The 27,713-nt window shown below is 37.0% G+C and overlaps 1 protein-coding gene across 2 annotated transcripts in view; it reads right to left on the bottom strand.

Annotated features, from left to right (window-relative positions):
• ADAMTSL1 (ADAMTS like 1) overlaps positions 1-27,713 on the bottom strand; it is a 476,591-nt gene that overhangs the window by 333,146 nt on the left and 115,732 nt on the right. For both annotated transcript variants that reach the window (XM_075019771.1, XM_075019770.1), the window contains exon 2: positions 25,417-25,536. In XM_075019771.1, coding sequence (XP_074875872.1) covers positions 25,417-25,536 — 120 coding nt within the window. The remainder of the gene's footprint in view (positions 1-25,416; positions 25,537-27,713) is intronic.

The following is a 27,713-nucleotide window of genomic DNA, read 5'->3' as shown; positions in this document are numbered from 1 at the left end:
CAGATCATTGTGCAGAACACGTGCTGAACCACAACACTGAACAGGAAAACACTCCAGTGTAAGAAGGCTTCTGTAAAAAAAGTCAGAGGAATCCTATTACATGAACTCTCTTTCCAAACATGGAAAAGCTGTCTCATTCTGATAAATGAGGTAGAAAAAGAGAGCAGAGAGAGGTGCATTTTTCAGCCACATAGTATATGTGACTTGTACACAAGCATGGTTGTACCATGTGCAAGCCTACTGCCAAATCTCATGACCAAAGAATTAGACTTTAAAAGACTTTTTACTAATCCTGCTACTAATGGTACTGCTGTTGCCACTATTGAATAAGCCAAACTGAGAAAACATTATGAGAAAAACATACACATAGTTACCTGTGGTTGAAAGTGAGCAGAAAAAATGCCATCCAAAAACTCAAGTACCTCTCACTTAGTCTTGGAGGATCTTGGTACAGAGGGCTCACTGCAGATGCACACTTAACTCAAGAAACCAAATACAACCTTCTTAAATACCCAGAAGTTGGAAATGGTTTGAAATTCATGAAAGAAAGTTCACATACAGAGGAAAATCAAACTAGCTTGAAAGAGCTTTTCATGAATAACCAACAGCTGTGCTAGTTACAAATGAGGTGTGTGGCAAATGATATTGCTTCTGTATAGTGTTCCTTAATCTCATAAATTCATCACAAGCCTAATCACCCACTGTTATATGGCCTGTGAGCTTTTTAGGCAAACAACATTAAAAAATGTTGTTTGTCTCAGAATCACTTGATATGCAGAGGACAGTTTTACTCAGAGTAACCAGAGGGATACATTTAACAAATACTACACCATTAATACCTGTACTAATATATGCAAGCCACTTTTAACTTATGTCAGTTTAGGGAACAAAAAATTGAAAAAGTTAGTTTTTTTCCACTTAGCATGTAGAGAGTCCTCAAAGAAGTATGAAGCTTCTTGATGTAGTATATATTAAAGTTGACCTTAGCTAAACTATCCAATTCAGCATTCAGGGGAAAATAATGTAGACACTAGGTTCAGTTTCTATTCCCTTCTTTAAATTCTGTGAATTTAATAACTGAGGGTTGAATGGAAAGAATTGCCAGGGCTTGAATGCATCAAGGCTTCCTGACACTTCCCAAACCCAAGTCATATTAAGCTACTTCAATTTTTTTCCATCCCAACAATAGTAATTATTTTTAATAAAAGGATTAATAATTTACAAGAAACAATTTCTATGCACTCTGTCTAGATATAAAGGCTAGATTCACTTCCCACAACTTGCAACTCAACCACACGCTATTTGACTTGATTTGTATGGACAGACACACTAGAACTTATAAGAAAGTCCAGTATCACACAAAAAACATGGAATAGACTCACATTAATCTGCAATATGTTTAAAGTGCCTGGCAGTAAAGCATATAGGTAACCATACATTACAGAAAGTATTTAGCTCACACCATAAATGTTTAGCACACATCTCAGAAAAGGAATTCAATTTGGCATTCAACTGATAATTTCACAGAAAGCCCATACCATCTTTTTTCCACCAGCCACTCATTGTTTTGGGCCTTTGGTTTATTTATATATTTATTTATAACTCTTCATAATAAAACATTCAAAAGCTGCTTTTTCCTGACTCTTTACTTCCTGCCCACCAGAAAAAATCAACACAAGCTCATGGGTGGGCTCTGTAGACAATATCATATGCACCTGAGGCAAAGCCACTTTTTAACAGAAATTTAAAGTATTTAAGGGTTTAAAGATGTTTGTGCTGAGGTATGACATAACATCAGTATGACACATTGAAACTCACTAGAGAATAAGACAAGCTAAAACATAATTATAAACTGTTCAGCTGTGTATTAGCAGTACATCTGTAATTAGGTAACCTAAGAAAGTAGAAAAAGCTACCTTTTCAAATCTGTGCCGTAATTTTTTAATAGTTTGGAACATGTTGTCAAGTTGTCTGTCTCGGAGAAATTTCTTGCCATGCCACTTTGAGAATGAACACATCCATTTGGAAATAGAGATTTAAAATCTGAAAAATGTACACTTGTTTTACCATGCTTAGAAGCCAAAGCCAACATGTAGGAAAAATTGTTTAAACTAATTCAAAAATGTACATTTATACATTTTTACAAGCAACTTGTGAAATAAGTAAAAAACCCTACACCACCCCTGTATAACTGCTTAAAACTCTAAAAAGATAAAGTTTTGCCTTTCTGTGACAGTTACAGGTAGCCTTAGCTATCATAGAAAAATAGTTCTGACTCCATCAAGCCAGAAAATGAAGAAAAACTCATTTGTTATTTCTGTCTGCCACAGAACTTCCAGCAACTGAATTGGTGGCTGAAGCACATGTGGGTGGTAGGAAAACCAATGAATTCATGCATGACCAAGGACAAAGGCAATGGTACCCCACAAAAAGGAACTATCACATCCTTGGGGTTTCAGTAGCAGACAGAGTGGCTCAGCTGCTGCATTATATCACAGGCTGTTGATTTGTTATTTGTTCAGAAAGAATATTCCCATCTTCAGCATATGCTAAGTGAAGAACAAGGATGATAAGCTTGAATGCAGACATACAAAAAAAAGTCATATGAAATAATCAGTTTTCATGGAAACTGGCATATATTTAAGCAGGATTTGGAATATAAATGCAATAAAATATTAAGCATAGCATGTCGTGTTCAAACTATAACAAATATCTTTCTCCTTACTTGGAGGTGGATTTCAAACTGAGTCCTGCAATATATCATAATCTGTTTCAACAGTTCCATTTTAAGCACGTCCATCAGTTAGATATGACCTTCCTGCCTACAACCTGCAAATCATTTATAGCTATATAAAATTAAAAATATAAAATACATCAACCTTGCAAAGTTTCTGAGAGTATTACTTACATGCCATTTTATTTCTTCACCATGTAAGTTAATGCAGTAATCAAGACTCTTGCTAACTCCTTAGAAAATGGATAGGTCAACTGGTAGTTTATCAGCTGTGTTTTTGTGAACAGTAAAAACACATAGTTATGGATGAGTTCCAAATAAAGCCTACAACAACACTTGCAAAAATTTTATGAACAAGTATTCTGTATTATGTATTATGTAGATGGGGATAAAGAAAACAAATCTGAAACAAAGCCAGAAGGACAAGATAGCTTATCCAAATAAAATTAATGTTAGAAAATAAATGAAAGAAAGAGAAGAGAACAGAAAAGAAGATAACATTCTCTAAAGTTTGCAAAACTCACTTTATGCAGTAAAAAGAGGAAGGAAACATGGCCAAAAGAACAAATAATTAATGAACTTTTACAAATTACAACTAAATTCTTAAGTTATTCAGTAATAGGGTTGGTTGGTTGCTTTTTCAGATAAATTACATCCAGAGAAATTCATCTGAAGGACAAAAGTAGGAATTGAGGGGTTCTTTATGAAACTGAACGGCAATCAGTACTTAAGATGCCCAGAATGTTAATGACAGGAAGACATGGGAAAACAACATGAAGAGTCTGAGCTAATGCACCCTGATGGACGAAGGAACTCAGATGAACTCATTAAATAAAAAAGGAGTGTGCTTTTAAGGAGGACTGATTTATCTTCACCTCCTAAGGCCTTTACATAAATCCTCTCCCTGCACATGAAGACTAACTTTTCAGATTTTGAGAGTCATATTTGGTGTTGTTTATTTTGGCGAGTCAGCTGATAACTGATCTGATAAAAAAGGGAGAAATGGGATGTTCCTGAAAAAAGATACATTTGGATGGATTCATAGGAAATTTTCCTTTGTTATGCGTTCTTTTCTAAGTGAAAGTAAGGCAATGCTGGAGAAGGGAGATGGTTGTTGCATATAAGTACACAGCAAAATAATCATGTAAAATTTAGACTTACTAAGTTTGGTAAAGTTATAAGAAATAAAACACTAAACTACTGCTGTAAATTCAGCTGATGTTAGCAGAGCTGTATTAGGAAGAAATTTGGCCTAGCATGTTTAATATGTAAAGGACAAAAATGTGATAAATCAAAAATGGGGCCAACATTCCTGGAAGAAACATAATTTTATCCCTCAAAAAAATGCGAAGTACTTTCTACACTCAACCTGATCTTTCATTTCATTTCAGCCAGATGATGGATTCCTTTTTTTCCTGTATCACTGTTAAATTCCACTGTAAAAGACATCTTGCAAGAATAGTTCACCTAATTGATTTATGAAATCCATTTAAAATCAGATATCTTGCAAATGCTGCAGAGCAGAAATCCTTGGATGGTTGATAATATCATCTTTTCCTACCTATAAGTAAACCTAATATTTTATCTATGTATTTTTATTCCTAAGCACAACACTTAAGTAATCAAAATTTACTTCTACAGACAATGACACCAACAGATGCCACAATCCAATGTAATTTTGTTAATGAGAAATTTGGTGTATTGTGTCTTTAAGGAACAAGGATATTATTCAAACTACCTCTAGATTCCAGATGATTACATCAAGCTAAATCAAATGGACTTTTCTGGAAGAACAGATGAAAAAAATAATAGTCAAAACAACTATGGAGAAAGAATTAAGAGTTCAAGAATGGTGATTAAAATGCTTATGGGGAAAATGCTATTTCTAGATGTCATCCAGAGGTTGCAAAAGGGACTTTTATGACACTGTTATTGGAAAAGAAAATGAAAAAGGTATTTCTTGAGAAAAGAACTGAGATGGTAGGAGAAAAAGGTTCAATGAGCATCCAGTACTCTAGGTGAAATAGCAGTGAGCTATTTGGTATGAAACCTGGTAGCTAGGCTCAGTCATGATATATGATGATAATTCTGGGTAAGACCCAACTATATATACTTTTAATTACTTTCTCCTCCACTTATCATGCATTTTGGGGCAAAAAAAATGTTCAAGACATTTCATACCAGCTAGTCTTTTACAAGTAAAAAATAAATCAGCCTGTCTAAGAGTACTTACACAAAAACAGACTGCAAAGGCAAATGCAGGAGAAAAACAAAAGGTATCTGGTTATCTTTATTGTAGAGGGGAAAAAAAAAAAAGATGTCTAAAACTGAATAAATGAATATGTAAAATACCTTTGCTGCAGATAATGTCATGGTCCCATTCCAACAAAAAAACGCTGGTACACTTTTATGACACTTATTTTACAAGAGTTAAGCAGATCATTTCTGTGCACACATAAATGGTCTTTTTCAAGAATTACAAATTTATAGATGACGCAGAATGTGAAAGTTCTGGGACATGCTACTTTGGTCTGCTAAATTAAAGGAACCTTTAGATCTCAAAACAGTTAGACCCATTCCTGTTATCTTCAAGCAATTCTTCCGGAAAATCTGTTTGTAAATGAAGGGCCACAGTATAGCTAGATGGTCAATGTATTTGTGCTAGAGGTAATCTCACCAGCTGGCTCCACTGGAATCACTGTTCTCTCAGGGTCTGAAAACGGAAAATTTACTTCTAGTGAGAACTCACCATGGGAGAGATTCCTCTTGTCCTTTTCACAGAGAATGAGATAGGGCAAAAAGAAAAGTACTGCTAATGTTTTTGATATGGTCTTTCCATACAAGGTCATACATTGGTGTGGTGGGTTGACCCTGGCTGGATGCCAGGTGCCCACCAAAGCTGCTCTATCACTCCCCCTCACTGGGTGGACAGGGGGGAGAAAATATAATGAAAGGCTTGTGGGTCAAGATAAGGGTAGGCAGAGATCATGCACCGGTTACTGTCAATGGCAAAACAGACTCAACTTGGGGAAATTAGTTGAATTTATTACCAATCAAATCAGAGTAGGAAAATGAGAAATAAAACCCAAATCTTAAACCACCTTCTCCTCAATCCTCCCTTATTCCTGAGCTTAACTTCACTCCCTATTTTCTCTCCCTCCTCCCCCGCAGTGGCACAGGGGGATGGGGAATGGGGGCTGGGGTCAGTTCATCACACCTTGTCTCTGCCGCTCCTTCCTCCTCAGGGGGAGGACTCCTCACTCTTCCCCTGCTCCAGCGTGGGGTCCTTCCCACAGAAGACAGTCCTCCATGAACTGCTCCAATATGAGTCCTTTCCACAGGCTACAGTTCTTCACAAACTGCTCCAGCGTGGGTCCCTTCCATGGCGTGCAGTCCTTCAGGAACATACTGCTCCAGCGTGGGTCCCCCATGGGGTCACAAGTCCTGTCAGAAAACCTGCTCCAGTGTGGGCTCCTCTTTCCACGGGTCCGCAGGTCCTGCCAGGAGCCTGCTCCAGCATGGGCTTCCGATGGGGTCACAGCCTCCTCCGGGCATCCACCTGCTCCGGCATGGGGTCCTCCCCGGGCTGCAGGTGGAGATCTGGTCCACCGTGGACCTCCATGGGTGCAGGGGGACAGCCTGCCTCACCAGGGTCTTTCCCACAGACTGCAAGGGAATCTCTGCTCCGGCACCTGGAGCATCTCCTCCCCCTCCTTCTTCACCAACCTTGGGGTCTGCAGGCCTGTTTCTCTCACATGTTCTCACTCCTCTCTCTGGCTACAGTTGTGCAGCAGTTTTTTCCCCTTTATAAATATGTTATCACAGAGGTGCTAATGCTGTCGCTGATGGGCTTGACCCTGGCCGGCGGTGGGTCTGTCTTGGAGCCGGCTGGCATTGGCTCTGTCGGACATGGGGGAAGTTTCCAGCAGCTTCTCACAGAAGCCACCCCTGTAACGCCACTGCTACCAAAAGCTTGCCACACAAACCCAATACAGTTGGATATGTAGAATACATGTCACCTTTTTCTTCACTTATCCTGCAATTATTCTGGTCCATAAAAGCAGGTGGATTATGAAGTTCTCATTCTGCGGTTTCTTCACAAAAGCGCATTCAGGGAGTGATTCTTATTTCTACAGGCTGAGGACACAATCGCATAAGTATGTTTGTGTTCCCCAAGACTGAGGATTCAAGTTCCATCAACACTCCTTTATCTGGGCTGCCTTCTGAACTGCAGGTTGCAAATGTAATAGCATTCTCTGCTGGTTTTTAAATTAATTACTGAGGGGCCTGATTTCATGCATTTGCATGTTCACACTCCTTTATCATCAGCCTTATGCCTTAAAGGCACCTTTACACAGTATTCATTGCTCCTTATCCAGGTATTCCCTCAGGGCATCGACCACATTTTGGAATTTCATCATTTGTGCTTAAGTTCCACATAAATCAGCCAGAAAAATATCAAGGATTTTCCCATATCCATTGCTTAAGCCATTTAAAACTAGGCTGGTTAAAACATTTTACAGTATGCTGAATAAAGTACTAAAGAATTTAATTTCCTGCTGTGGAAGTGGACATGATAAGATAATGTAATGTAGCACCTCTCTGTCCAATATCCATAGTTTCTCGGTCATTAGTGTTTTAAAAAAATAATTTCTTAAGGCAGCTGCTTGTCAGCATTGCTCAATTTTTTCTTTTTTCTTTTCTTTTCTTTCCTTTTCTTTTCCTTTTCTTTTTTCTTTTCTTTTCCTTCTTTTCTTTTCTTTTCTTTTCTTTTCTTTTCTTTTCTTTTCTTTTTTTTTCTTTTCTCTTTTCTTTTCTTTTTAACATTAAGACTATTATTAATTTCTCAGTTTGATGGCACATTTTTAAAATACTTGTATTAACAGCAGTCTTTTTTACTGCATCTAGCTTCACTAATCTACATTATTATCCAGTTGTATGTCTCTAAAGCATTCGGTTCCTCTACAGCTCAGAGGGCAATTCACACCATATATCATTTCACACAGTCAGTTATGACATTGCATTTCTCAAGAGAGGAGGAAAGGGAAAAAGATTCCTGCAGAGAAATTTTCACTTGTAGTCCTTCCTGGATATGCAACAGCAACAAGCAGATAGTAAATCCGGTATCTGGGAGTCAGACTGCACAGACTGTATTCACAAATGCATATTTTTTTTATATAAAACAAAAAAAACCCCAATGAAGATAATAAAATTACAGTTGAAAACAAAACCAGTGTCATATAATCTTTTTAAAAGATACTTGATGTTAAATTTTGAAACTTTGAAAAAATTATAATTTTCTTTTCTTTTAAAGATTACTCTAAAACTTCTTTCAAGCATGCTTCTGCAACCCCCAAACTTGCTTCTCCATTGAATCTTTAATGTTTAATATCTTCTATCATTTTATCTATAACACTACTCATTAGGAAAATGCATATACTATTGATAAAGTTGTAAAGACAATGTCTTCTAGGCAACAGAACCTGTATTTTTTGATCTTGTGATATGTTTTGTATTTTCTGAAAAAGCCTATTGAACATTGCAGATGGCAATTGATAGGTGTTATTCTTTAAGAAATTATGCACTTGAATGGATACTTCAGTCATGAATGTTGTGCTGTTCATTCTTTTGTTTATAAAATCACCTGACATATTATTGTAATAAACACTGTGAACCCATCAAATTTTTGTAATAAACACTGTGAATGACATGAAACAGGTTGATTTTATTGCACTGTTTATCCAAAAGATGACACACGTGGAAAACCAACCATAGTTACACAGAACTGGATCAACATAATCTTGTGTTTGCAATATCACTTTAGAGGTTGAAATAAGTCTTTAGGATTTTTTCCCACTTTCTGATTTCTGCTCCTTCCATTGAGCCAAGCATTTCCACTGTAGAGATAAAATCTCTGTGCTGGAGTGATAGATAGTGTTGGTCACACTATTTTGGTCCTCATCACAAGGCAAACCATCCATCAGGTCTAGGGATAAACTCTATCATGACGTGGGACATTTGACACACATGTTCCTCACCTGACTGTGGTACAGAGGAGGATAAAGGAAATAGGCAAATGGCAACACAATAACAGACAAAGAAAAACAAAGAATAAAAGTGTACCAATATGGATGGGAGCAGAAGTCACACAACCACATACGACTGTAGCCTGGATGTGGAAGGAGGAAACATGCACTTGAGCAAGGATCCCAGGCTGCACAACAGACAGGAGATAATTTCTGATGCACAAGAAAGACAGAATTTTAACAGTGCAGAAATCCCTAAAATTGGAGGTTCCCACCCTGGGGACCTGCAATTATGACTAGAATATAGCTGCTGAGAAGTATTATACATGCTGCAAAGACAAGAACAAAAGCAAAGGTGTATACACAACATATCAATGATATCCAACTGCCTTCTCCCACTTTCAGGTCACTGTCACCTACAAATCTTACCCTGGAACTCTTCCTTTTGCTAAAATTTGTTCAAATTGGTTAAGATAATTCACCCATAACATCACTTGGTCATGATAGCCTGTAAAAGAGTATGAAGGGACATAGTGTTTTAAAAAACACAATTAGCTCAGATCAAAATGTTCTCAGGCAGGGACAATCAGGGATTCGCTTTGGATATGGAGTTCTGCAATGTTACTGGAGGAACTGATATTAATAGGAATTGTGTCACTATGGGAGGCTGGCTTTCCAAATATGGATAGTTACTAACAACAGGATACTGAGATTTCTGGATGCAGCAGCTCAGAGAGTTCTTCACCAATGAGTCACTAAACCTGTAAGAGGAAGTGCTATTTTAAATCTGGTAATTTAGATAGAGAAATTATAGAACTTGTCATAAAAAATAGTCTCATGAAAAAATAGACAATTGTGCCCTTCCCATTAGACTTTGTGAACAAAATCTGAAGATGTTCTTCAGCCTATAACTAATAAATATAACATGAGTAAATACAGTGAAACAGGCAACATAAGAAGAAGAAAAAAAAAAAAAAAAAAAAGAGATAGTCCTGTCTGCAGTGAGGAGGGAATTGAGGTGAATGAATGTTTATATACAGCTGGGAAATCATGTAAAGATTTTTTCTCCCATGAAGAAAGGTAATATAGAATATGAGGACAAGGTTAAAATTGGAAACAGGGCTCATGACATGGAAAGGAAAGCAACCATGTAAGGAAGAAGTCAGTAGTTTAAGGCACACAAGTCAGAAGGCAGAAAGCTATCCATCCATCACACAACATCAAGAAGTTTAAAAAATATATATTAAAAAAATCTGGCAGCATAGTCTTATCAGATTTCTTCTGTAAGATAAATGTAAAACACAACACAAGCAAAGTTGGAAATAATATTTCTAACTATCAAAGCAATAAGGCTTTGGAATAAACTTGCACTAAAAACAGCAGAGCAAACAACTTAAATAGAATTTTGATGAGTCCTGAGAGGTTTATAAAATGAATTACAGGATGGTGTTTCCTGCCAGAGGGTATATACCATTCATATATTTCTTTTTGTCTTTCTCCCTTGTTACCTTCATGCATTAAATTTGAAGATAGTTTTCTCAAAAGGAAGTGATAGGTACTTCTGGCGTGCAAAAGCCTCACAGAAGATTATACTCAAATATCCTTAACTTTACTTGGGTCTTATACAGAGTTTTCAGAGATGAACTATAGGATTGGCATTTAGGAAATAAAATTTAACACAGAAATGGTTGGAAAAAAACCCAGATGTGGAAACTGGCAAGACTCGGTTAACACAGATCCCACCTTATTCATATCCCATAGAATTAGACGGTATCTTAAGAAGGCAAAAGGAAGAAATAGCAGACAAAAAGAGTCCAGGCATATCTAGGGGAAAAAAAAGGATAAAATAATTTGAAATTTTTAGGAAAGACTTAAGAATTGGCATAAAATAAGGAAGAAGAAATGATTGACAGAGAGCTAAATAATAAAATTGCTTGGTTTTCTTTACTGTTTTTTTTATTTCAACCTATTTCTAACTAATATCAACATTAAAAAATCAAGAGGGGATAATTTCTATCTGTATTCACGATACCTTAGTATTATGATTCATGTAATGATTAGGAACAATAAGTTCATAACCATACAATTATACAGAATTTCACAAGAGAATAAGATAGCTTTTATTTTCTGCAGAACACAGGTGAAAGTCAAGGACAAATTCCTCTTCCTCAAACACATCTCTTAACTGGAATTATGTCAACCTGATGGTGCTCTGTAACTTTTACCAGCCAACGTATTTTACTGCAGGCCTCAATGAGGATGGTATCAGACGCTCTTGTTGTTACCATAAGCAATGTGTTTCAGCTAAAATAATATCAAAGATCCACAAGCTGCTTAACTACATCTATAAAAACTACCAAAAAAAAGAAAGCAAAAGATTGCCCATAAATATTATTTCTAATGGTAATCTTCTGATTAGTTGGTTAATGTATTGGGTCTGGCTGAGGTGGAGTTAATTTTCCCCATAGCAGCCCTCATAGTGCTGTGTTCTGTATTGGTAACTAGAAAGGTGATAACACACCAGAGTTTTGGCTACCACTGAGCAGTGCTTGCACAGCATCAAGGCTCTCTCCAACATTTGCCCCCCTCACCTGTAGGCTGGGGGTGGGCAAGATCTTGGGAGGGGACACAGCCAGGACAGCTGACCCAAAGTGACCAAAAGGATATTCCATACCATATGACATCTACTCAGTAATAAAAGCTAAGTAAAAGGAGGAGGAAGTGGGGGGCATTTGTTATTTACATTTATCTTCTGGAGCAACCACCACACGCACCGACGCCCTGCTTCCCAGGAAGTGGCCAGACATCGCCTGCTGATGGGAAGTGGAGAATAAAATCTTTTGTTTTTCTTTGCTTTTGCGCTCAACCTTTGGTTTTACTTTATTAAATTGTCCTTATCTTGACCCATGAGCCTTTGTTATATTTTCTCTCCCCTGTCCAGTTGAGGAGGGGGAGTGATAGAGTGGCTTGGTGGGCTCCTGGCATCCAGCCAGGGTCAACCCACCACAGTTAATGAGGGCAAAAAATATTGCAGGTGGCTAATCTAATATGTCAGGTCATTTTCCATTGCAGATTTCAATCCATGTTTTAAAAAAATCTCGTGGGTTTGGTTTTGGGGTTTTTTTTGTTGTTGTTTGGTTTTTGTGGTATTTTTGGTTTTTTGTTTGTTTGTTTGTTTGTTTTTAAATAATTGGGATACTGACAAAGCCATAATGGTAAGTTCCAGGACATCTATTCATTGCTTAATGTAATAGACATGTGCTTTTGGAATTTTTTTTTAATTTGGAATTTGCTTCACTAAGCCACTAGTACGTTCTATCTCCATATTATTCTCTTTCCTGTAGCTAAGTACACTTAAAATTTATCTGAAAACACAGATTAGGGATAGATAATGGCAATATTTATCTTTATACTACATTTGTGTCTAGCAGTATAAACACATATTTACTTCTAAATAAATTTATGTCTATATAGAGATACTTTAAATCAAGAAATATAAATATGATTATTTACATCTATGCTTTTAAACTATTAGTTTAACCATTTAGGAAATTTAAAATTACTCTGTTCTTTGTAAATGTAATATAACCAACATTAACTGTATGAAGAACCATAAAATCAATGAAAGAGCTAAGAACAATTAAAAGCATGTATTTATATTACTTATCTCAAAGAAACATGCATAGCTGAGCAGATAGAAATATTCCTCTTCTAACTTTCATCTTTTTCTATTAAAAAAAGCAAACCCATACCTCTATCCATTTAAACAGAAGGCTATGACCACACAGCCGTATAGGAGATTATCTGTGTGGAACAGAAGACAGAAAGATATGAACCATTAACTATCAAATTACATTTAAATTTGATATTTGGGATGTGACTTCAGATGTCAGCACTATATCTTCTAATTAAGAGCAATGGCACATCTTCTCTAGTGGTGTGTAGTTCTTGTCACTAAGAAACAACATCCCTTATCCTCAAAGCTAAAAGCAACAAAAGGCTTCAGCATGTGCCTGTACTTCTGTGATCCTTTGCAGCCCAACGTGTACTTTGCATTAATTCTATAAGGCAATTTGTTGGAATTTAGTATGCTCTGATTTAGCCTACAGATTACATTCTGCAGTAGAAAAATCACTGTCAAAGACCTCAATACCAGAAGTAAAAGCAGAAATCTTAGCCTTACTTTTCACAACAAATTTTGAAGTAAATCCAAGTAAAAAAAGACAAAAAAATCCCAAAACACAGATACCACCACTGGGGCCTAAACAAGGAAACTGAAATGAAAAAGAAAGTCCAGTTTCTGTACACATTTGTTAATTAGCCGTTCTTTTCATGATGCATTAATATGAAAGATACATATTTAGTGTTAATGATACTGTAATGTTCCCTGGGCTTATGCATATTCATGATTAAAATATTTCCTTATCTAAACCATAGGGTCCCCAGTTCTGGAGTCCCTACCTTATTTGTATTTATCATTTCCTCATGCAACCAATAAGTTAGTATGGAACCACCGGCAGTGATTCCTTTTGCTTGTACTGCAGGTCTCCTAAAATACTGATATACTGAAGTCTTTGGTTTGTAGCTGCTGCTGAACGCAGAATGACAGACTGTGAGACTAAGTAAATTCATGATGCAGTCTTGTGATTTTAAGCAATTTATAACTAGACAATTAATTATCTGTTATTCCTTCCTATACTTTCATACCTGTTCCTATTGGCCCTTGTGTGGACAGCGAAGTTATGTTCATGTGACTATCTTGGACACTGTTATTTACATTCCAAAACTATTTTGTTTGAACAGCATATATTCTTGAGGGCATGGCTGCCATCCAGGGGGACCTTGACAGAAATTCGCCAACAGGGACATCCTCCCTGGGAAGGCAGCACCCTGCGGGGTGCAGTCCAGGGCCAGCGGGGCCATGGAGCAGCTCTGGGGGATGACCCTGACAGGCAGTGAGCTGAGCAGGGGCCACCCTCCCGGGCAGCAACCAGGGACAGCATTGCCTGGGGATGTAAGCACAAGACAGCCCCAAGAACCAGGGAAGGGACTGTCCCCTCTACACTGTGTTCATCAGACCTCATCAGGAATATCGCCCTGCATGCGGGAAAGACATCAACAAACCGGCTGGAGGTGAGAGGAAGCCACCAGGGCAGTGGGACTGGTGCCCTTGCCCTGCGAGGAGAGGCTGCAGGACCAGGGCTGGTTCAGCCAGCAGGAGGGATGGCTTCAGGGCCACCCAACGGCATCGCCAGCACTGACGCGAGGGGATGGAGGAGAGAGATGCAGCCAGGCTCTTCACAGCAGTGTGTGGAGGAGGGAGGGTGAGAGGCAGCGGCGCAAGGTGAAACAGGAGAGGTACAGCCTGGAGATAAGGTTGAGCCTTCTCCCCAGGAGGACAGCCCAGCGGTGGAGCCAGGGCCTGGGGAAATTGGGATGTCTCCTGCCTGCAGACTTTCATGCCCCAACTGTGTGAAGCCCTGAGTAGCCTGGTTCGACCCTCTGGCTAAGGCTGCTCTGGGCAGGGGCTGGGACTGGAGACCTCCCCAGGTCCCTGCCAGCCTGTGTGAGTATATGGGTCTGTGATTCTTGTTGAGAACAACCAGTGAGTGGGCTTGCTTTGGGATGGTTTATAGCATCTAGAATTAGAGTGATCCTGCCCCTCCGTATCTTTCCTGAGGTACTTGTCCACTTTCCTCATGTAGCAGAATTTGCCTTGATGCAAGTGTCTGCCCCAAATCCTCACATGCTCACTTATTTTTTTTTTGTGGCATCAGACTCACTGCCTCTTTCCGCTCAATCCTTAATGCATTTCCACTCATCAGTTCATCAGTTCAATCAATTTATGCCTTGTTTATTATTTTCTGTTACAAAGAACATTGTCTGTTCCCTACACCTCCCGAATCTCCTATCTCTTTTTATTGTTTCCTGTGACTACCTGATTTCATAATGTCCATATATCATCACAAAGACTGAGAAAAACAGAAAATGAAGACACAGAAAATGCCGCCAAAGAGACCTGAACATGAAGTCAATTGCTAGTATATCATTATATCTCCACCACCAAGTGAATGCAAATTGAGCGACTACAAATTACCATAAGGTTAATTTTACACTTGTGAAACAGTCTATAAGAACTTAACCACACAATTTTCCCTCTGCTATAGATTGTGCAAAGTCAGTGGAGCTTGCTAAAGTGATTTTTCTTCCATTCTCTATGCCAAGGCTGATACAAAGGATATAGTACAAAATAATTTTGCTAACATTATTTTGAGTAGTTTCTCATGGACATTTAAGCACACAGAGATACTGAAGGAAACTAAATGACTGAGTTATCTGCATATGATAATAGCGGGAATTTCCAGCAATATGCTGAAATGTGGATTTGGTTAAATACAACACCAAGCAAGCACATTTGTTAACATATTTAAAACAGTTTTTGAAAAAAAAGAAGTAAATGTCTGCATAAGTCAGCTGAGAAATATTCCTATACTGTAAATTCATAATTTTTGTTAAAGTAGCAATTTAAATTAAAATGAATCTCTGTTTTCTGAAGCTTAAAAAAGCCTATGCTATGCACTAAGCTTAGCAGACTATCAGTTCAGAAACAAGGGGACAGAGCAAATAGTCGACCAACATACAGTATTTTGTCCTTACAGTTTTTCTTTCCCTTCATTGCTCCTTTTCAGGCAATTTCATCAAAGCAGACCACTAATTCATCTTGTTGGATTTTGAAACCAAGAAAAGCAAGTGGTTTTGAATTAATCATTAAAAATTCACCCTCTATTACTGACAATACTATGCATAAGTTCTATTTTGGATATCAGGTTTCCAACTAATGCACCAGCTTAAGACAAAGAGGTGGAATAGGCTGAATTTTTTTGGTGGGGAGGAAGAGGAATGGAGAAATAAAAAGCTCATATTGCTGCTTCTGGAATAAATCACTCCCATATTTTCTTCTCTGTACGTTAAATCCAAAGAGAGAAAAATTCATACACACATATTCCAAACTCTGAGGATCCAACTTCACTATACACCAAGCACTGTAGTTTCTAAATAGACACAGAGTAACCAATATACCTGCAGGTCCTTAGGCACATTTCTTAATACATTTTAAAAATAATCTATTTGATTGTTTTAGATTCATATATGGAAGCCAAAGTGCTTCATCGAGATTAACGTAAAAAGGTGAAAAATCCTTCTACAATCTATTTTTTCACAATTCTGGTTTAAATCATAGAGAACTGAAGGCAAAGAAAGTTTATCTCTAATGAAGATAACACAACTGGTCAGCAGTGCATGCAGGAATAAAAGTCACATCATACCTTTCTTGCAACACAAAAATGCCACAGAATTTTATTGCACAGGATGGGAAAGAATTAAAATTCTCATTACATAGACTATTGTGTCTAGAATTTTCAGTGACGAGTGAAGGAACTGGCTCTGAGTTCTTAGACCACATGAAACCCATCTTTTTCTCCCCATAAATTCTCAATAAAATTCTTGGTCCAGGTCTTAGTCCAGAAGCTGCATGATAGGCAATGTATACAGCATCTGAAAACTGAACTCAGTACACAGGGAGTGGTTAACAGATTTATTTCTGTGATCTGTTATAGCATAGGGAAACCTCTGCATAAAAAGAACTTTTTTAGGGGTGAGTACTATACTGAAAAATGAATTCCTGGAGAGATGACACTCCATCCTTCCTTCTCATCCAAACCTCACTATCTTCTGGTCCTAATGCAGATTCATTCCTACCTTCATCATAAATAGGAATGATAATAAATACCTATCATAGTACATTCATATTCAAAAAAGAAGATTGTTCCAGTGCCCCCACTATTCCACCTGAGGAAGAGGGAAGAACAAATATTGTTGTTACTGAAGGAGATCAGGTAGGAGTGACACAGAGCAAAAACCTACACGGAACACAAATAAGCTTTCCACTCAAACAGTAATCTGTCTGTAGAATGATAAATAACTAATACTCTGTGGATAAGGTCTTTTAGGCCCAAAAGGTTGTACAAAATGATGCAAAAATTCAATATGCTTATTTTGAAAGCACACTTCAGCAAAGTCTCTGTGTAGTAGAGAAAGTATTAGAGTGGATTGTCATTTCAAGGCTAGATATTATATGTCCTGTATCTTGTAGCAGAATTTTTCTGATAAACCCACTGTTTAGACTCTACAAATAATCTTTTGCTGCTTGCTTTCCCAAAAGTCTTCAAAAAATCTGGTATGATCAGACTGACAAACATCTTGTTATAAGGAATAATGGAGTACTGCCAACATATTTGGATACAGGCTTGCGCTACTAATCTGAAAGCTACAAGTAAAGAAGAGAAGCCATGGAAAGCATACAAGAACAAAATTCAAGCTGACTTGAATGTAATCTTCAAATAAGGATTTAATAAGACAATTATGGAATGTTAATTAAAAATGCCAACAGATTAAACACATTCATCATGCTTTAACAATTCAGTATGTGGCAACTGATTATTGAAACCACATTGTGCATAATGGTACTGCAACTGAGGATGAGCAATTTAGGATTTATTCTGATTCTGTGGTCATCCATTCATAGCTTTTCAAGTAATTACTATTCTAAATCTAGATATTAGGAGCAGAGTGAATGCTACAAAACTGTTCTGCAAGCAGCCACTTGATTCTGACCATGTATGGGCTTTAGCCAGGTCTACAAACCTACTTGCTGATTTCTTTGTCTGAACATAGAAACAAATTAGTTTTGTCTATAGGTATGATTCTACAAAGTCACTTTTAAAAGTTCATCTCTTGAATACCATTACTGTAAACTTTGTGGCAACCATGAGATGAGGATCACATTAACATCCTTAAAAAACAACAACAACAAAAAAACAACACACACACAAAAACCCCAAACCAGACAAAAACAAACAAAAAGGAAAGGAAAGAGACCTAAGGAAAGGGTAACAGTCTTTCTGGCACTGACAGTGAAGATGTTAGAATCCAAGACTTCTGATCATTGGTGTAAACTATATGCTCATCCACTGGTGCTTTTTCCTTATACTGAAATTGGCAGTGTCCTACTTAACACAATTCAGGAGCAGGAGTTTCCAAAACCCTTCGTCAGTATCCTAGACCAGAGGCAACTCAATAAACCAGGCCAGGATATGATGGCACACACGACAGCTAGGAAATATGCAGGCATACAGACTTACTTTTAGGTCAGAAAACTAAATTTAGACTCCGAACCCTGCCAGTGATTTTTCAGTAGTGTAATTTTTCTAGGAATAATGCCCTGGCATAGCTTAGTGTGCCCCAAAAAGGAAAAAGTTTAAGCACTTCTAACATTCTCTAGTCCCTCAATGTGCTACCTCTCCCTTAGATAGCCAAAGCTCCCTAGGCTGGATTCTCCAGCCCTCATCCTCAGGAGGCAGCCTGGGCCCGTGTGAACAGGGAATGGAAAAAAATAATCCCCCTTTCATTTGCAGTGATGCTGAGAGGCAGTGACCAAGGGTAGAGGACAGCAGACAGAGTCTCTATTAACTGTAAGAGGCAGCATTAATCCCAAAGTCTCTATGCCTGTATTCAGTGCAGCTAAGAAAGCTCTGTACAACTGGGAAGCAAGAGAAGCGTTCTTGAAAAGCCTCTGTTGCTAAAGCACGACAGGCCTTAGTTCAGAAGTCTCTTTACCAGAAAAGCAAAACTGAAAGAATAAGCTGAGACTTGTTCCTCTAGTCTGTTTCAGAAAACTTGGTAATGAGCATTTGCTAAAATGTCTACATGACTTCGGACTTCTGAGTCTCATGCTGCATACATGACATCTAGATAGGCATATGCACTTTATAAAGGGGTATGTGTGTGTACCTATATCTGCAATTAGCTATATATGGCATATATGTATTATATATACACATACAAAGAAAGAAAGAAAACTAACAGAACTTCAGAGAAACACCAGCTTAACACAGAAATATGAAGGTATGAGGAATGGTAAACTTGCAAGGAGTTAAAGCCATGCAACCACATTTTTCACTAGCACGATCAGTTAATATTTGTAAAATAGAAAATCAGCAAACATTTTCCTAGCAGTAGAAAAAAGTAGTCTTAATCAAGGAGGTAATCTAAGTGCAACAAAAAGGAGCACTTTCCCTCAAAACATTTAAATGAGCTACCCATGTCATCATCACTAGTTGTTAAAAGATTATGGCTCTTTTCATTCATGCTTTGCCTTCTATATAACAATTCAAGGTGAAATTCATGACCTCAGGTAGAGGAAGAAGTCTGAAATACCTCAGGTCAGTATCCTGTCTTCCTTGCTAGGGACTTTTTATACTATTCTTTCATCTACTTCATGCTTACCTTTCACCCATTGTACCTTAATTAATAAATTCCATAAAAATTATTGTATGAATTTTGCCAATGATATAAAAAAGAGGAATCGCTCATTTTAATGAAGTAAGACCTTATAAAATGGTGATAGAGTGTTTGCATTGAAAAGCTAGAACTATACATATTTTAAGTGTAACAACTCTTCTTAACTAATTTCCTTCATGAACTATTTACACTACAGTTGCAATTTACAGTTTTAAAAGACCTTTATTAAAATGCTCAGAAGCAAGACTTGCACACATAAAGAGCATCCCCATATTGTATTAGTGCAAAATAAGCTAGTAGTTATTTGAATTAAGCTTATGTAGAGTGGAAACTGTGATGAAAAAAGAGTTTCCAGTACTTCAGTGAAGAAAACAGAAAAGCTGCTTAATCTCATAGAAACTAGGGAAATTTTCAGTTGTAGGGAAGAGTTATCTGGAATAGATATGAATAAATTTAACTTTGTTTAAGTACTGTCGTAGACCAAACAGTGCTCTATATCATTACACAAACAATGGCTTAGTTGAGTTTCAATTTTTCATTTTCCTGATGTGGGCAAGGGTAATAACTCAGTCTTTCTAAAAACAGCCTCCTTTCTTCCTGCGTCAACTCTAGCACTAGATACAGTCATGGTACAGTTTTGGCAGCTGTGGGACCTGGATTCAAAGCTTTGGAATGTAATCTCTCTCTCTCTTTTTTTTTTTTTCCCCCCTGAGCAGTAGTGTCTTGATTGGCTTTCTAACAGAAGAAGAAAAATATAGGAGCAGTTAGGGATCCAAAACATTCAACCATCATACTTCTATTTTTAAAGGGATGTAAATAATATCATTAAAAATCAACCAGAAAAATGGACAAGAAAGCATTAGAACCTTTTGGTATCTAAGTCCTTGTAGACATTGAGAATTAAGGCAAGTGGGAGATGCCAATGGTCCATCCTATTTTTTGTTTTCGATGATCCACAGATCTCTAAAGATATTTAATACTTTCTGTTTTTAAAGCAGGTGAACCTTTAAGATAAAAACCTTGATCAGCTTAGAGCAATTTAGTCTGCAGGAAACAAGTAACAATTTTTTAAATTATAGACTGAAAAACATTTCAGAACATTAGTGGCAGGAAATTATTTTCACCGAAAACAGTCCATGCTCAAAACAGCAAGTGGATAAGGAGCAGTCATGAATGTGGGTTGACTCATGAGACAGAAGTTTAACAAAATAATGTTTTTAAAGATTACTACAATATATTAAAGAACTTGACAATTATCAGTTGTGAGAATAGTAACACAAAGGAAGACGTTACTCAGTAAAATCAGAACACAATTCATCAGTCGGTGGCCAACTGATTTTGCTGAACTGATGGAACAGCTGAGCCAGGTTACATGGAAGAAGAGAATTCCACTACCTGCAGTCAAGTTTCCATGTCACCAAAAAACTGAGAAGACTGCTCTCATCTCTAAAAGTATGAGATTCTCCCACAGCAATGATTAACCTGTGGCCTACGGGCATGCTGATGTTCTAAAGAAACCAAGCGGTTATGGTATGAAAGTGAGCTTCACAAACCATGTTCTGCCATGCCATGCAGCTGCTACAGGTGGCCTGTGAGAAGTCTGTGCCCTAATTTTCCCACTGCTTTCCTTACCAACCCAGAAAAAGCCCCAGTTTGATTTGGATCAGTCTGAGGGCATTATTTTCCAGGGAACTCTTAAACAATTCCTCGTCTCTGGCTGTAAGTAGAAATTCAGGGAGACCCCAAAATATTGAGGTCAATCTCATGGTTTTGCACAACAGACTTGATTTTCAAATAATTGGGTTGGCAGCAATGTACATAGGACTGTCTTAACTTGCACTAGGGAGATCTGTTCTCTACAAAGAGCAAATACAAGGTAAGGCTAGTCAGAAAAGAGTCCCTCCTACCATCAAAGCATTTTTCTTTATCTGTCATGTCAGCAGTTGCATGGGGCAGGCCCTATAATTCCTGTGGTCTGGTTATTTCCCAACCCTAAGGAGCTCATAGCTCGATTCTGCAGCATTGTTTTATAACCATTTAGAAATATGTGATCTTTAGCTAAGAAGCTTGGAAATTCCTTAGTCAACGGGCTTAACATCCTCTACTGTTATACATCAAATAATTCAGACTACAAAGGAAAAAAAAAAGTGTCGCTCAAAAAATAGCATAAATAAAATTTTCATGATATTTACATTCTGAAAATTATCCCCTCCATCTGAAATGCATAAGCAATACACTGTAAATACCAGAATCGACTGTTACACAGGAGAAAAACCCCAAAGTTTAGACACCCATCTTAGATTTTCTTCACTGTATACAGGACTTTCTTTCATTCTTACTTCATAATGATGTAGAGAAATTCTATTCAATAACTTTATCTCAGAATAAGACCTCAGCACAGAAAACTCTGGATTTTTAACTAAGTTTTTAAAATAATTTCTAGGTACAACAGTCACTTCTTATAGAGTTGCCTCAGGATTCATGAATCTGAAATAGTATTATCCCTGACTTTCATGAACACACAAATAGGAACTTTCAGAAAATTGTAGGAGAATAATCTTTGGGCTGTTCTTTAAACTAGGCATTTTTTTTACCCTAAGTTTTGTTTCCACTACACATTCTAAATCCATGTGCTCCATTATACTTTAATTATTTTGCCCTAGTTCTTCAATTATTTTCAATATTTTCTCCAGAAAAAAGAAAGAAAAACACCGTAATTTAGGAATTGAGAGTTTCATACCTCAGTGGCTTCCTTTGAATAATTTTGTTAGTGTAATCTCAGCTATTGGCTTTGCACAAGACAGAAAATGATAAATATATAAATCTTCTCTGGCTTCTAGTATTTTCCCCTCTGAAGTTAATGATGGTAGAGCTACACCAATACAGTTGGGGTTTACTGCTTATATTGAAATGGAATCTCTAAGACCTAATGGCTACAGTATTAAGAGGCTAAATCACATTATTTGCAAGGATGAAAATATAACTTAAAGATAAGAAAAGCATCTCTGTGAGCCATTTCAATGACCAAGATAAAGCCTACAGATTGTAGAAACAGGACATCCACTATGGTAGAGCAAAAAAGGTGACACACTGTTCTGTATTCTTCATTGGACACTGGCCATTGCAAGCTAAGATAAATGGGCTAACTTACACTTTTTAACACACAAGCTTGCAAACAATTGCTTAAAACTGCCTCACAAGCACATAGTATGAGTATTTCCTGTTTAAGCATATTTGCTGTAGTAACTGGTTATAAAAAACACAAGTTCTTTTGATCTCTCCAACTTTTGCTGGGAATTGCAATGCATTATTATAGCACCATTGCTAACAGCTTTAAGGCACAGGACCGGAAAGCTATACATATCCACTCGCCGACTGTGGCCATTCTCTCATTTATACCATAAAAGACTTATCTGGCACCTCTGGAAACGTATCTCTTCTCCCAAATGGCTATGGAGTTATGGGGCTATTACTTTTCAACATCAGAAGTGAATCAACCTTTTTAGGTTATCTCAGCTACCCACAGAAATAGTCATATGTGGTCTTTTTTTTAAGAGTGAAGACACATTCTTCAGACAGTAACTTCTAAATCAGGATCAGCAGCCTCAATTTTCCCAGAAAGCATCAAATCAGCTCATGTAATCTTCCGGGGAAAATACAAACATTAAATATTTTTATAAATTATAATTAAGACACTAGCTGCACAGCTTTCCTTGAGGCTTCATCTGCACACTGATTTTGCAAAGTTGCAAACAGATAAGCCTACCCTATGTTAGTCACAGGACTCCTAAAAAGAACCAAAGTGGGACATTTACTGGGGAAGTATGATAAAAGACGCTGTTTTGTCTGTGTCTTATTTGTTAGGAAAACATCTTCACAGCAGATTTTGTAATTAGATACACCATGTTCACCATGGAAATTACACGGAAAAAAAGGATTGGGCCCATGAACTGAGAAAGATCGGTCCTGAAATATAGCTTGTGCTTTCTATTCTGGAAAGTTATATCTAAATCTCTGCCTCTGCAATACTTTTTGTATCACTCCAGCCAGGCCACTTGTAGCATTTTTTCTGATACATTAGAAATCATGTACTCTTTGTTCTTGTAGATGCCTTACCCATTATCTTCAGCTTGATGGACAAAGATGCTGAACACTCATGATTGCATCTGAGGTCAATAGTTCCCCTCTGAACTTATTGCTATGTCATGCGAGGTGAATTGAAAAAAACAGATCCTTGTGTCTCAGAGCACTCAAGAAAGGTAGATGCTTTTGACATTAATGTCTGTGAGCCTTTGAGTCTACATCCATAAAATAGGAACAATATCCTGTGCCACAGAAATTTAGGAAAACAAATTCACTAATATTTAAGAAACAGAAACTTAGAATAAATGCCAGAGAAAAGCCCTTTTTGCAATTAATGCTTGCATTTGAAACAAAGTCTGCAGCGCACACAGTAAACAAGTCATGACAGCACATATACATTTAAATATTTCAGGCTACATACAGTAAAGTTACTTCAAGCTCTTCCATCCCACCTGCTCCGTACTGAACCAGTCACACAGAGAAAAGAGTATGTGCTTCTGTAGTTGAAGATGGTATCACAGAGAGATTAAACTGGAATAAAAGTTCCTTAAGTCATCTAAATGAAGATTGCGAAGTCATATTTCCTGTGTGATATTCTTTTAGTTAAGCTGTGTTTTCATACACACATAGTTGCATAGAAAGGAGACTACAGGAATGATACAGCATCCTTGTGAAATAATAATAAAAAAAGAACACTACCTTGAAGTCAAATCTACGAATAATTTGCAGAGTACTTTCTGCTTATGTGAACATAATCACGACACACTTACAAACAGGCATAAGACCAGCACAACTCAGAAAAACAACAAATCAGTTCACCAGTACTGACAAAATGGTAATAAAATGCTGCTTGCTTCTCTGGACCACAGAGAATAAATGGTTTTAATGAATAAGAATTTCAGCCATATCTCCTCAAAAAGTGGATGGGGGCAGCGGAAGACCAGCATTCTCTGTTCAATGAATCTTTATTATCCTGGCAGTAAAGCGGTTGCTTCATACAATCCTGAACTGCCATAAAATCACACACAGTGGTAGAATAAAGTGTTGGTTTTGCCTATCTGAAATCTCTTTTAGCAGTTGTAAAGCACTGAGGGTAACTTGTCTGAAAGCAGATGGATTAGCACAAACACAGTGGATTGTTTAATACCTTCACTCCTTCGTTAACTGGATTCTTTATCCTGAGCAACAAGACTTATCAAAAGACATCCACCCCATCCTTCCAAAGTCCTAGCTCTACATGATCCCACCAATGATAAATGGCTAACATTCACTCATGCACTAAGAAAGGTAACTTCAGGCATTGCCCTTTGAGGCTATGAGAAAAAGTTGATTAAACAGGTGGTAAGCATGGCTGTGCCAACACTTAATTATTCTAGAATCACCTTCCTTTTCCTATTCTACAGTCTTTATTTTGAACTTTAATCCCTAAAATACATCACCAGTTCATGGTAATATCAGACATTAATGCACCACCACTTCTGTTAAACCACAATGTGTTGGACATTGTAATATATCAGCCCTTGAAAATATCAGACCTATACATCTACTGCAGTTTAAAATCAGTTGGCTTGCTTTATTTCATATTAAATCACAATTAAGCATGACTCCCAAGTTCTTTACTTTGACATTCTGTTCTTCAAAAACATCAGACAATTAACTGCCTGAAGGACATGAAATCCTTCAGACCTAAAAAAATACCTTGCCAGACATATATAGAAGAGAGTGAAAATATATTTTTCATAAAACTTTTTCCCCATTTGTTACATTCCTTGGTACATTTTATAAAATTATTCTTTTCAAAGCATTATTTGTTTTTAGATAACCTGTGAATTTAACTTTACTCATTCATATTCAATAAAAAATAAATGCCCTTTGCATGTGCTAATCAAACAATGGTAGCAAATTAGACTGCCAAATTTCTGAATGAGAAAAATTTTCATTAGAAAGCAAAAGACAAATCTGTGCTTCTTAGTGCTTAAGAGAAGGTCTGTCCTTAAAATAATAATGAAACCTCGTATGCATTTGACACCCACTGTATGAACAGTCTTTATTTACATGGAATTTCCAATATTTTTAGGGTGACATTTTTATGTAGCAAATCTGATTTTGTAACTTTCCATAAACTGATGAAGCAGAATGAAAGACCTATCACAAATATCTATACTTCTGCAAACATTTCTGATCAAATATTTTAGAATAATAGAAGATTCCTACCAGATCTTCTGTTTTGTGGTTATTCAGCAGATCAGATAGGAAATCATCATGAAGACTTTCTCTCCGAATCAGTGTAAATTCACGTAGGAAAACTGCACCTTGATTTTGGTCTCCACAAACCTAGAAGGAAAACATTGTATTAGGAAAAGCAAAATTTTAATTCTGTCATAGACACAATCATAATATCCAGATAAATCAGACTGGAAGATTAAAATGTCCATTAATGGTCCTTTGTCTTCCATTACTAAACTCGTTCTAACCATTCAGCATTGCCATTAATGAAAACAGACATGCATTTAAAGAAAGTCAGTAAGTTAATGAATAAAAAAACCTGCCATTTACATGAGATTCCGTTGTAAAGTAAGTTTCTGTGTTGTTACTTAAAGCTATGGTCTATAAGGCAGTTAACAGTTATAACCTCTTTTGTGAAATTAATTAATATTTAGAGTGTATTTTTACTTTTTGGAACAGATCATATTTGTCCAGTATCACAAGCAGTTAGAGCTTAAAACTTCTGAGGACCAGAAAAAATTTATATATAACTACTTTAGCTAGCAAACTTAAATATGCACCTGCATTCAAAATCATTTACACCTATTGTTTTCAAGTTTAGGAAGATATATAAGCTACTTGAGAAAGGGGTTGTTTCTTCAGTAACTGTCTAACCAATACCTATCAAAATGTCCTAGGTACTAATATGGCATTGTTATAGTTCTTGGAAACAAATAATTAAAACAATTCCGCATCATTCTTCATGCTCCCACATCCTTTTTTCCTTTGGTTATCCAAGCCAAAGAATGATTTTTTTTTTTTTTTTTTTTTTTTTTACGTATAAAGTAAACTTAAATGTTGGAAAGCAGTGAAATATCAGGGAGGATTTTTTACATATTAATGGAGTATGTTGCTTTTCATTAGACTGACTATAAAGAATTCCACTACAGGTGAAATATCCATAAAGGTTAACAACCAGAAATTGTGAGTGTATTATCAGCTGGAAATGTAGCTGATTTTTTGGTTTTCAGCACTTAACAACATATTTTGAAGGTGACTCAGCTTGAGAGAAAAGTATGTTTTACCAAATGGTTAAGTGAGAATATTTTGTACTTTAGTATTTGACAACAGCGACTGTAACTCTAGTATGAATTATGCAAGTGTAACAATTATAAATAATTTATTTCCATGAGATACAGGTTTATCTTCCTATAAATGTATGTGAGATACACATGCATGGTAATTGTGGAGTTTGGAGTTTCTTGTTATCTTTTTCTGTTTCTCCATCCGAAGGACAAGATACCATAATCAGGCATGGTAAATACAGTATTTCTCATGTATTTAAGATAAGCATAGGATTAATAAATGGACTGTTGTTACTACTCACAACTGCTGTATTACTAAATTTATTTTACTAAGAAGAAAGTCAATGCTCTGGTGCTTTTATTATGACTATTTCTTGCATTCATCCTTCTGCATAGCCAGATGCCATAGTTATCCTGGCTCTACTTATCCTAGCTGAGAAGTTCAGAGAAAAAGAAGGGCCTGAGAGTACCATGAATATGATGTGTAGTGTCCAGGGGGAGGATGGAGTATAGATTTGCCTTGCCACTCCCTACAAGTGAGTTGGTATTGCTATTTGGGAGGAGCAGTTCTCCCTGCCAGCTGCGAAGTGAGATCAGAGCTGTTGCAAAGCTAGTGCAGCTATAACGGGGTGACTAGAAGGAGATGAGCTAATAAAATTAAAGAGGGGGATGGGAATATCTTAATATGAAGTGGGTAATGGGAAGAAGTAAGAGTCCCTGAATCCAAACTTTATGCTGGTTAACATAACAGACTTCTTCTTTGATGTAAGACTCTTGTCTCTAGTAGTAAAATACAGGGCACCTAATTTTCTTGGTTGCTTTGAGCTCCTCTACTGTAAAATTTAAGTTTAAAACCAAACCCCAAACCCCACACTTTCTATAAAAGGTACAGAATTTTACAAGTGTGGGATTTTAAAATTTATACTTAGCTTTCTGTCTTGTGGATAACATTGAGAGATACACCCACTGATATTACTCTTCTATTACTGAGTCAGGGCAATGAAGAATCCTCAGGGGTGTCAGAGGACCAAGCATGCATATGTCCAAAAGAAAAAGAAGCCCTGCTACTGACACATATTCTTTTTTCTAATAAAAATTATGGACAAATCACTACCTTACAAATAAAAATGTCCCTGAAATAGCTCGTATTTCATAAAAATGTTTCATCCCAGGAGGGGCAAAAAATGTTCAACAATAAAACTTATTTCAAGAAAGGAAATC

The sequence above is a fragment of the Buteo buteo genome, chromosome Z, assembly GCF_964188355.1.
Source record: "Buteo buteo chromosome Z, bButBut1.hap1.1, whole genome shotgun sequence".
NCBI classification, from domain to species: Eukaryota; Metazoa; Chordata; class Aves; order Accipitriformes; family Accipitridae; genus Buteo; species Buteo buteo.
The sequence above is the reverse complement of the archived record's forward strand: the minus strand, read 5'-3'. Positions and strand labels throughout refer to the sequence as shown.